The sequence below is a fragment of the Sturnira hondurensis genome, unplaced genomic scaffold, assembly GCF_014824575.4.
Source record: "Sturnira hondurensis isolate 20B ecotype Veracruz unplaced genomic scaffold, ASM1482457v3 Scaffold0021143, whole genome shotgun sequence".
NCBI classification, from domain to species: Eukaryota; Metazoa; Chordata; class Mammalia; order Chiroptera; family Phyllostomidae; genus Sturnira; species Sturnira hondurensis.
The window spans coordinates 31,801,075-31,813,569 of record NW_028093774.1 but is presented as its reverse complement, the minus strand read 5'-3'; the positions used below and the strand labels follow the sequence as shown (position 1 = coordinate 31,813,569).

The 12,495-nt window shown below is 35.1% G+C and overlaps 1 protein-coding gene and 1 long non-coding RNA gene across 2 annotated transcripts in view; one reads left to right on the top strand and one right to left on the bottom strand.

The window, feature by feature from the left end:
• The window catches only part of LRRC9 (leucine rich repeat containing 9), a 96,644-nt gene that overhangs the window by 49,154 nt on the left and 34,995 nt on the right, over nucleotides 1–12,495 (top strand). Inside the window, exons 19-23 of the mRNA XM_037031771.1 lie at nucleotides 198–323; nucleotides 2,532–2,666; nucleotides 3,666–3,843; nucleotides 6,224–6,444; nucleotides 7,795–7,917. Coding sequence (XP_036887666.1) covers nucleotides 198–323; nucleotides 2,532–2,666; nucleotides 3,666–3,843; nucleotides 6,224–6,444; nucleotides 7,795–7,917 — 783 coding nt within the window. The remainder of the gene's footprint in view (nucleotides 1–197; nucleotides 324–2,531; nucleotides 2,667–3,665; nucleotides 3,844–6,223; nucleotides 6,445–7,794; nucleotides 7,918–12,495) is intronic.
• LOC118976963 (uncharacterized) overlaps nucleotides 8,238–12,495 on the bottom strand; it is a 65,626-nt gene continuing 61,368 nt past the window's right edge. The window contains exon 5 of the long non-coding RNA XR_005064391.1: nucleotides 8,238–8,271. This is a non-coding gene — a long non-coding RNA (uncharacterized LOC118976963). The remainder of the gene's footprint in view (nucleotides 8,272–12,495) is intronic.

Below are 12,495 nucleotides of genomic sequence, written 5' to 3'. Positions count from 1 at the left end.
CAGAACAGACTGATTCATAAATATGATTTAGTTCCAGTTATTGTGTAATGAATTAAGTGAAGCCTTTATTTTTAGATATGTAATAAAATATGAGATGCATACTTTTGAGTTATATAGAAAGGACTGAAGAAGCACTCCTTTCCAGCCTTAACATTGTAATATTTTGTAGAAATTAACTTTCTGTTATTTTTCCCAAGCCAGCCACATTAAGGCTGAGTGTTATTGGCAGATTAAAGACCCTTACTCATTTAGATGGGCTCCTAATTTCTGAAGAGGAAGCAAGAGCAGCTATGAAATTTATTAGTGGAACAAAGATTACTCAGGTTAGATTTTATTATTTAACATTTCTTGTGCTATTTAGAATATACAAATAATATTTTCAACATTCTTATTTCATTATTGTTTTATATCCTCTCAGCATGCTAATAAAAAATCAATTGATATAATCATATCACTTGAATTTTTTCTTTTTAAATGTATCCCATTTCATTTTCTATAAATAAGGTAAACTTAGAGCCCATGAGAAATCATTTAGGGAATTGTCTATTTAGAATTGATACTATACATGTGGTTGAAAAAACAAAACCTATTAACTTGGGGAGGGGAAAGGCCTGTATTACTCAGATTAATACTGCTATACTTTGGCCAAAGTAGCTTCAATATTCTAAATATCTCTAGTCTAGTTTTCTAGCTATTTATTCTTGTAGGGGTATTTAAATATTAGTTCCTTAAACAATGTGATGTTTATTTTGGGGTCTATTCAAACTGAAAGAAAGAAATTTTTTGTTGATTAAAAACACAATTGACTTCTTAAGAAGAGTTAGGGATTTACCCTACCGGAAATCAAAACTTACTAAAATCCTTTAAGACAATGTGGAATTGGCACAGGGTTAGACAAATAGACCAAAAGAACAGAATATAAAGACCCAATATTGACCCACACATCCATGGAAACTTGGTAAATAACAGAGCTGCCTTTACAAATCGGGAGGTTAGTCAATAAAAGGCACTGGGACAAGTACATTAAGAACTTTACTATAAAAGGAAAAACCAAAAAATTTTAGAAGAAAATATCAGGGATTATTATTATGATCTTGAATTAGGGAAGAACTTATTACACAAGCAGCAAAGAGCATAAACTATAAGAGACTGGATTTGTCTATGTTAAAATTAATTCATCTCTGCCTCAAAGGGCACACCATGAAGAAACTGAAAAGACAAGCTACATGCTGGGGAAAAATCTGCAACATGCCTAACAACATATATTCTTTATCCAGAACATATCATGAAAAACATAACCCAGCAAACAGAAAAATGGGCAAAAGATTTAAACAGACACTTCACTGGGAAGAAAACCAGAACAGCCAAGTAACTTAGGAAAACATGCTCCACCCATTAGTATTCAAGAGAATGAACTTTAAAATTACAATGATCTACCAATTTAGAGCCACCAATTGGCAAAAATTTTAGAGCCTGATAATATCAAGTTTTAACAAAGATCTGAAGTAATGGTTACAACTGGTACAACCATTTTGGAAAACCAATTTGGCATTATCTAGTAAAGTTGAATGTACACATACATTAAAACCCAGCAAGTTGTACACACTCCAAGTAGAGACGTCCAACCTGTAGTCCGCAGGCTGCTTGCAGCTCAAAAAGGCTATGAATGCAGCCCAAGACAAAAATTGTAAATTTACTTAAAATGTTATGAGATTTTTTTGTGTGATTATATGTCACAATGTATTTAATATGTGGCCCAAGATAATTCTTCTTCCTGTGTGGCCCAGAGACACCAAAAAGTTGGACACCCCTGCAAGAAACTTTTACTGTGTGTACCAGGAGTTAGACACAATAACATTCATGACAGGAATGTTTATAGTAGCAAAAACGTTGAAATCAGCCCCGTGTTCATTAACAGGGGAGTTGACAGGAAATGCTATGTAGCATGACATATGAATGATCTACAGCTACACACAACAGCACAGACATAATGAATATAATGTTGAGCAAAAAGTCATAGGAGACTTCATACATATCACTCATTTACATGAAGTTCAAATATGGGCAGACTAAATGACATTGTTTATGGATACAAACATAGGTCAATAAAGCAAGCAAATGGCACACACAAAATTTAAGATCATTTGATCACTTCTTAGATCAACTAACTCATGTGAGGGATGGCTTCTGAGGAGATAGAGGGAAAGAATTAGGATGGGTAGGAGGAATATTCCAGCTCCCAAACTGGTTTGATGGATGGATTATATGGGTATTTGGATTACAGTATTCCTTTCACAATTTTATAAATATTATTTGGTAATGGTTAAATATCTGCTAAAACAAAAATAGAGTGAAATACATAATTTAAGGTTTACCTAGACATTGAAAACATTTTAAAACAGAGATAACATCATTTTTAAAAATTATTCATTGGGCCTCTTACCTAGAAAACAGTACTTTTAGCTATATATAAATGAACTTCTATATGCCCTTTCCTTTTTTCATCATGTTTTTTTTGTTTGTTTTATTAGTCATCTCTCTTACAGCATTCTAGCACTAAAGAAGAGAGACCACGTATACTTAGTATATGGCCTTCTGCCAAAATTATGACACAGATTTCAAAGTTAGGACCACATTCACATCTGAATGGAAACTGGTACTTGAAGGTAAAGGCTAATTCTATTAAATATTATTCTATTAATTTTTAGTCAGCTATGGTCTGTGTATCACATAGAGGACCCAGGTAAGTGGTGGAAAATTGGAAAAGCCAAATTAAAACTAAACAGGGAGGTCAAATTGCATCTAGTTAAGTTATGGGGGCTAGGCCTTCACAGTAGTCACCACAGAGTTGGAGATCTAGCATAAAAGTAGACCACAAAATCAAAGAGTGGACCCTGATAATATGTCAAAATAAGCAAGCAAACTTTAAAGCTCAGAGGCAGAGGCGAAATGAAAAGCCTGGGTGGCAAGGTAAAAGGGATCAAGAATCCTGGCAAGGGAATAGGGGTCAGAATCCAGCCAAAGATAAAGAGGAAGGCTCTGGAGCACCAGCAACCTCTTGCTGCATAAATCACCATTATATCTATTGTAAAAGATAGAAACTGAGTTAAGAAAAGACGAACCTTGAAAATGGAGGATATCAGTGGCATTATTTTTAATATGTACAGATATTTAGCTGTGATGCTGGTCCAGTGACAGCCTTGGTCACACAGAGGCTTCTGGAATTAGAATGGCCCTTTAAATTTGTCCCAGGCTGGACTGAGACGGCCAGGCCTTTCTATCTCTCCATCACTGGACGTGGGCCAACCTAGGAAGGAGCGTGACCTTCGGCATGGCAGCTTTCTGCAGCTGAGGCCGTCCCTGAAGGGACTGACGGCTGAAAGCTCCCTGCTAAAGCATTTGCAGCAGCTGGGACAAGTCCTTCACTGCAGTGAGAAGCTGACTGGCACAGCACAATGTCCATATATCATTTAAGTCCCTTTTGGAGTTACAATCTTGTCAAATTTTCCTTTTTTTGTAACCTAAGGGCTTTATAAATCTTTATTCTGAAGGAATTCCTTTGATGTCACCACATTGAATTATTTCACTAATCTTTTTATCTCATAACATTGAATATATTGATTCAATAAATTCAGAACTAACTTATAATGTTGGTTTTTCTACAGATAACTGCCTTAAATTTAGATGGGCAACATCTCTTTGAAATCACAAATATAGAAAAGTTGGAAAATTTGAAATGGGCATCCTTCAACAATAATAATCTCACTAGAATGGAAGGCTTGGACTCCTGTGTTAATTTGGAAGAGCTCACCTTGGATGGAAACTGCATCTCAAAGATAGAAGGTAAGGTATTTGAGAAACTGAGTCTTTGAATGTGAATGTCTCATTGAGAAGAGCAAAAAATGAATAACACTGAGGACACAATTTCAGCAGAGGAAAATCTCCATAGAAATTCCAAAAAGGTCTGGAGCAGAACATTCTCAACACCTGTTGCTGTGAGCAGTGATCATCTGCTGAAGTACAATGAGCCCAGCCAGTGGACTCGCACCCTCTCCACCTTGCCTCTCCTCTTCTCTGCCAGTGTTTACTATCTATTACCAAAACTACACATTACAAATTAGGCCATAATTAATATATGTAGAGTTGAAAAATGAATGAATTAGTGAGGTGCTTTTTAAAAGGATAAAACAACCCAGTTCACTTTTTCAAAATATGGAATATTAAGGTCACATTTTGAAATTTGAAGACTTTAACAAAAATGAAAAATTTTTCACTAGGGACTGAAAGTCAAATGTACTATAAAAATTTTTATGTGGATCCACTTGCAAGTACAATTAAACAGCTTTACTAATGTCTGAGTATGCACACACACACAGAAACATACACACTTATCTAGGTATTAGATATTTCTGGATGTGCATTTTATCAACAGGGTTGCCCTTGGCAAGGACAGAAGATAAGAATTAGAAATATGGCTGGAAAAGAGACTTAATTTGTACTTTATTCACTTTTGAGTTACTGGATTATTTTTAGCATGCATGTGACTACCTTTTACATAAAATAGAAAATTATATTTTAAAAAACTACATATGCAAAAACAAAATTAAGTATGTTTCAAAACACATGTATAACATTAGTTATACTTTATTTTAATGGCTGTTAACAATATATTTCTAAAAGTTCCTCAAGCATAAGGATCCCTTAGGATCCCTTAAGAATCCCTACAGATTCCCAGGCCTTTCTGTAGATTTCAGTTGAGTGAATCTGAGGGTAGTTCAGACATTGGTGTAGAGACCATCACTAGTCTTTCATTCCTGTACAACAGGGGTGTTAGCTTTGCTTTCTGTATACAATTGAGAACACAATTTCCTTTTTATTTCCTTCCATAACCCCACTGAAGGGAAGAATCTTCCAAACTATACCCACCTTCCCAATACCCACTTTTCTGAGATCACTACCCCGGTAGACTTCAACAGATACTGCTCTTCTGTTTTCCAGACATAGATAGGTTTAATATCCATTTAAGAAGTTCTGCTTTGAGCCTTGGCTGGTGTAGCTCAATAGATTGAGTGCGGGCCTGCCAACCAAAGCTTTACCGGTTCGATTCCCACTCAGGGCACATGCCTGGGTTGCAGGCCAGGTCTCCAGAACGGAGTGCAACCACACACTGATGTTTCTCTCCCTTTCTTTCTCCTTCCCTTCTCCTCTCCTAAAAAAATAAATAAAATCTTTTTAAAAAATAAAAAAAAAGAAGTTCTGCTTTGACAGTTTTATCCTAACATGCCCTAGGTTGATTTACTTTCAGCACTGCATAGTACTATGATAGAAGCTGGTGTGAAGGGGAGTAGATAAAATTTATCAAGGACCAGTTATTTGCCAAAAGCCATACTGATGCTTTTCAAATGCCATTCCATTTAATTCCATAACCCCTTACACGTAGATTTCAGTATGTCCATTTTATGGATGAGGAAAATGAAGCTCAGTGATTACATCATTTTACACATTTACCTATGGTCCCAAACCCAGTAGTGATACATTTAAAACCAACTCTTACTACCAAGTTCTTACCTTTTAACTGCACCTTCCTACCTACAGTTACAAAGTGCCTACACCAGATAATGTACACAGGAGTTAGATGGTGGTGATAGGTGGCCTTTTTCCAAGTTCTGTCTTAGAGTACTTCTGATTCACAGGCCAGCACTCAGCCACTGAGCCATACCAGTCAGGGCTCTGTCCTAGAGTATTTTTAATCATACAAAGGCATACTTAGCCTAACTGGTTCTTTTTAATACAAACGATGCCACAGTGAGGAATATTTTCCAGAGTATTATACTCTAGTTCCTTACCCTTGTTTGAAAATGGGGACTGGTGATTATATTTAGCTTTGTGTAAAACTCTGTGTGACTGTGATGATGAAAATCTTAATTATATCTCCTAACAGTTATTTGAAAGCACAATTTAGTGTTTCCTACATAATACCTTCCCTTAACACCCATTAAGAATGAATCTGCTTAGAAATCCAAAATTGAAATTTAATATATTAGCTGGGACTTTACATACACTGTATCCTTAAATAAAAGGAAAAACAATGATGGTTAATATATATTATAGAATCTGGTAAGCCACTTGATTTGGGAAAAAATAGTAAAATGATCATAGTTATTTTTTAAATTAACCTTTTGGTGCTGTCTAAATCTTTTCTTGAATTTGCTTATTTTTCTAGGCATTTCCAATCTAACTAAATTAACCCGCCTCAGCATAAATAACAACCTTCTCACTGGCTTGGAAAAGCATACTTTCGATAACATGCTTCATCTTCACTCCCTCTCTCTTGAGAACAACAGAATCACTTCACTGAGCGGTTTACAAAAAGCTGTCACTCTAATTGAATTGTACATAAGCAACAACTATGTTGCTCTCAATCAGGAGATCCACAATTTAAAGGTGACTAACTGGGGTAATGTTTTTGTTTTTAAAAATATTGTTTCTTCATACAGTGAAAGTAGTGAATGTTTACTGCACAGGATTTTGAAAATATAGAAAAATGTAAAGAAGAAAATAAAAAGCAAGAACAATGAGGTTTATTTAAATGTATTTGATATATATATCTCCAAACATATGTCCCCAGTGGGACAACTTCCATGGGTAAATTATTTTTATTACTCAAATAAAATAATCCAAACCCCATTCCTCCTAACTAGTGCCTTCCTTGGTATTTCTAAGGATTCCCCAAGCTGGATGGAGAGTAAGATTCTTTAACATTTCCTGTTCTCAAAGCAATTCTTGGTTGTCTGTCACTTATCTACTTGTTCTTACTGGTGGCTCCGTCTTTCTGGTCAACTTTACCCATCTTTGCTCTCTTTAATTTTCCCTGAGGAACCTCTAATTCAAGCTACTGTATAACAGTCCCGAACTGAAAGTTCATTTTCAGTCCATTTTGAACTGAAAGTTCAAATAAAATGGAAGTTCATTAAAGCACAGAATAAGAATTCACTTCAAATGTAATGTGTGACTTAATTGTCTCTAAAGTTCCATGGCCATTTTCTAACACTGGAACTCTCACCATGATGTCATTTCTTTTGCTTATAACATATTTCTTGGACTTTATCTCCTAGTGAAAATGTAGGTCCATTTCCCATCTTTCTTTAAGTTTAGCTTTCCCCCCATCCTACTCCAATAAACTACTTCTAAAGCTGCAGAGACAACCTAAACAACAGTAGCGGCAACAAAATAAAGCATTTCACATTTTGACGCAGAACAGTTTTATTCCTTCTTATCTTAACCTCTCCCAGCCATGTCTACTCAGGACCCTTCCTTTACAACAAGGGCACATCAAAATGTCTTGTCTGATAAGAAAGCATTTTCCCTTAAGCTGAATTCTACCCTCAGAAGATAGGAGCACTTCAGTTTTATCCCTCATCAAAGGGAGTGTTTTGCATTCTTGCTATAACTTAATTCACATACACATACTATTTAATAGCCCTTATTGTATAAACAAAGTATATTGTTTTAAACTTAGCTAAGTTCCCTCCAAGTCTCTACTAGTGACAGATGACACATTTAGCACCAGCATATAACACAGGCCACTGAAATACTGTACAAAAAATTAGAGCTTAATTATCTGAAAGGTTAACACTTGCACTAAAAAGTACACTGAGAAGCACTCAACTCACTATGAAATTGCAGGGCAATTCAAATGTTAAAATTCAAGGATGTTTAAACTCTTAAGAAGAAAAATTTGATATAGATAGATATATATATATATCTTTAAATGTATGTACTTTTGTTACCCAGGGTTTATGCAACTTGGTCACTCTAGACATATATGGAAACATTATTGTATGGAATCAGGAACACTACCGGTTGTTTGTAATATTTCATCTTCCAGTACTGAAAGCTTTGGATGGAGTCTCAATTGTGAGTAGTTTTATGACTCAGCATTTGGTTCATATACAATACATGCATATTCACATAGCCATAGGCTATAATCATTTTTAACATTGCTTTATTACTGAGATGATACCCAAACTTTCTATGCTTATTAATATCTAGTTCTCCAAAGCACATTTTAGACCTGTCCTGGCCAGTGTGACTCAGTTGGTTAGGCATCATCCCACAAACCAAACAGTGGCAGGTTCAATTCCTGGTCAGGGCACATACCTGGGTTGCAGGTTCAGTCCCCAGTCGGGCATGTACAGGAGGCAGCCAATCAATGTTTCCCTCTCACAGCAATGTTTCTCTACCTCTCCTTCTCCCTCCCTTTCTCTCTCTCTAAAATAAAAAATAAAAATAAAATTTAAATAAAAAATTTTGATCTGGCCACTTCTTAATCATCTAATATGAGGTGCTGGGGAGAGAAGACGCTGCCTACATTTGCACCCACTGATTCAATGGCTGAAAAATCAAATGCACACTTTCATGGTACAGGATAGAAAAACACTGCTCTGGAGCTCTATCATCCTCTTGGGCCCCAAAATAGCTTCCTATTTCCTGGAAAAAATATAGTCGTTATGTTTAAGAAAAATTTACTTGAACTAACAATTGATATGTCAACATTACAAGTAAGTTGTAAAGAAAAATAACATAGAACATATAGGAATGTGAAATCAATATGTAGAAACTTGGATTCCATAACAACTAAGTTCATTCAGGGCTCCTGACTTTCATGTGACAGGGCAAGTACATGACAAATATGTGAAAAATAAAAAGATTCCCATTCAACACCGCCTAGCTCCTAACAATAAAATTCATCAAATCTTCTAGAAAATTGAGAGTTTGTGATTATTTGGGACTCTGAGATGCTCTGAGAAGATTACTAATAATTCTAGCCTTTTTTGGCAATCTCCTCAAAATGGAGAATCAAAAATAGTCTCCTCCAACACAAACAATTTCTCTAGAATCCTGTCTCCTGGGTTTTATTTAGGTGTTGGCTTTCGTGGAAGGGGGGTTTAAAAATAGACTTATGAAACCTGTATTGCATTAGCTTTAACGATTTTAGACAGGGTCTTCTCCTTAGCTCTCTGTGCCCTGTCTGAAGGACCACATGGGAAAGTGCTTTTAGAAATAAGTGAGGAAAACATGTTTTGCCCTAAGGAAAATTAATGTCACTGAACTATTTTCCTTTCATTTGGACTACCTAAAAAGCTCAGGGCCAAATTTATGGTTCAGTAACAGAAAACCCTGTAGGATTTATGGTCTATCTGTCCCTATACCCACTTTTAATCTACTCTAACTTAAATAATTTTTGGTCCTGATCTTCACTATTTATTATTTTCATTTTACTGATGGATTATATGTGCTTCCTGTAAGCTGCCATAAATTCTTTGTGGAATGAGGTACAATATAAATATATGAATTAATAATGGAACATGAAGACTAGACTGAATAATTTACACATTAATTGAGACATAATGGAAAGACATTAAAGGCTGAGTAGGGGGATAAGATTCAAAACTATGTATTAGGAAATGTAATCTAACAGTAGTGTTTACAGTAATAGATGAAAGACCAATATGAAGCTATTAGAACAATCTACGCATGAGGTAATGAGAACCTGAACCAAGGGGAATTGATTATCAAATGGAGAGCTGAATGGCTAAGAAACACTGGGGAGAATTGACAGAACTCAACAACCAATTAGATTTGAAGGATAGGGAAAGGGAACAGTAAAGTATGTCTACAAGGTTTGAATCTATACTAATAAGATATATCATAACAGAAATGTGAATGTAAGGAGAGCGGTTTTCAGAAATGAATGATCAGTGTTGAACACACTAAGTTTCACATGACTGTGGATCATCTGTCTTGAGATGCCAAGCAGACAGTTGAAAATACAGGACTAAATTAGAATCTAGAAAGTTAATTTACATTTGTTTAGATTTGGAAGTAATTTGAAACAAGTTGATAGTTAAAACCCGGAGCACCCATAAGATTGTCTAAGGTAAGAGAGTAGAGAAAATAAAGAAATCCAAGTGAGGTTTTAAAACTTCCATTTAGGAAATTTAAAGAGGAAAAGAAGTCACAAAAAGTAGGTGCATCGGGAGATAGAAGAGTAAAATAATTGTTCAGTTTTTAAGATATAAATGGACATGACCTTAGAAATGACATAGTCCAGCCCTGGCTGGTGTGGCTTTAGTGGATTGAGCACCATCCTGAAAAACAATGGCTCACTTGATTGATTCCCAGTCAGGGCACACTCCTGGGCTTCAGGCCAGGTCCCCAGAAGGGGGCGTGTAAGAGGGAACCACTCACTGATGTTTCTTTCCCTCTCCTTCTCCTTCCCTTCTCCTCTCTAAAAATAAATTAATTGAATCCTTTAAATAAATGACATAGTCCAAATCCTTTACTTTATAAATGAGCACAAGAACTCCAGAAAATTTACATGCCTTATTCCAAATTACATGAGCCTTCAATGGTAAAGCCTGGACAGTTGAGCCTCTTTCTGTCCAGGGTTCTCTGGACATATAATCACATTGCCTTCTCTGGAGTGGAACTGGAAACCAAGGGAGGACATAGACTCTTTCTACATACCTGAACTTTTAAAATTATTTTTATAAGGAAAGTACAAAAAATTGCTAGTCTCTGATTTATAAAAACACTAATCAAATGTTATTTTTATGATTATGAAAGATGCAAAAGCAATGCTATTCTTAAACCTGAATTAATGTTTTTTAAACTTATTTGAGATTGTATCATTGAGGGTTCAACCAGAAATACATAACTAGTAGGAGACGTGTGCGGGTATATGCATATTAAGAGATTGTTATGAGGAATACCTAACAATTGTGGAGTCTACCTAAGTAAGTCTGAAATCTAATGGGCAGACCATCAGGAAGAAAAGCTTATGGGAAGCTCATAGTCTTGGACCAAAGCTGCTGTCTGCAGGTGAATTTCTTCTAGCTTTCAGGAAAGCCTCAGCTCTGCTTTAAAGCCCTTTCAGTTGCTTTAATCAGGCTCAACCAGTTTATCCAAGATAATCTCCTTATTGAAAATCAAAGGGGGAAAATTGGGACAACTGTAATACCATAATCAATAAAATATAATTAAAATATTAAAAATTTTTAAATATAAAAGAAAGTCATCAAATTAGGAACTTTGCCTTGCAAGATACCTTCACAGCAAAATACCTACAAAACTTCTTTACATTAGTGTTTGACAGAACACTAGACACTGAAGCTTCACTTACTTTGCAGCTCTGTTGTTTGGTGCATACACCTTTTGGATTGTCATGTCTTCTCAGTAGATTCACCCTCTCATCAGTATGTAATGCTTCTCTCTGTCCCTGATAATTATCTTTGCACTGAAGTCTATTGTACCAGATATTAATATAGCCACTCCTGTTTTCTTTTCATTAATGTTTGTGTGGTATATCTTTTGCCATCCTTCTACTTTCCACCTGCATATATCATTATATTTAAAATGTGTTTCTTGTTGACATCATACAATTGGGTCATGTTCTTTTCTCCACTGCCAATTTTTATCTTTAAAATGATGAGTATAGAGCATTTCCATTTCAGGTAATTATTCACGTGAGTACTGTAGTCTGCCATTTTATTTTTTGTTTTCTGTTTGTTTCCTTTATTTCTTTCTTCTTTTTTCTTTTTTGGAAAAACAAAGCTTCCAGAGAGCTACTTGGAGATTGTATAAAGTGTTATTTTGGTTTTTTTTGTTTTATCTATATATATATATATTACTGTTTGCTCTAGGCATTAATTACATTTCATATACTCGTACATAACATTATAGTCTATTAATGTAGACATTTTTTACCAATTTAAGTGAAGTATTAGAAACTTTACTTGCTTTTAAGCTTATTTCTCCTCTCTTGTTGCTTTAAGTATTTCCTTATTGACATATATATATATATATATATATATATATATATATATTGAGAGCCACATCAGACAATACGCTTTTTTACCTCAACTGATTAAATACAATTTAAAAACTCAAGAGTGAAAGTTTATTGTTTTTAGATGTTCCCAGGATGCTTTCTTCTTTCCTGGTATTCCAAGAGCCCTCCTTTCTCTCTCTCTCTCTCTCTCTCTCTCTCTCTCTCTCGTATTAAGAATTTCTATTAGCTTTTCTCTTAGGAAAGATCTGCTGTTGACAAATTTGCTTAGTCTCCTTCATCTAACAGTGTCTTAATTTCCTCTTCATTTCTGAATAATATTTCTCTGAATATAGATAGGATTTGGGGTTGACAATTCTTTTCAACCAGAAGAATGTGACATAACATTCTCTCAGTGATAACTACAACATTCTCTGGTTTCTATGTTTTCTAAGAAAGCTGTTATAATTCATACTGTTGTGTTTTTTTAGGTAAGATTAATTTCTCTCTCACTGCTTTCTATATTTTTTTGTCTTCAGCTTTCAGAAATCCCATTATGATTATATCTCTTGACATGGATTTGGGGTGGGGTTCCTCTTTTGGGGTTTGCTCAGGTTCTTGAATGTGTAGATTTATGCTTTTTCCTAATTTGGAGACATTTTAGC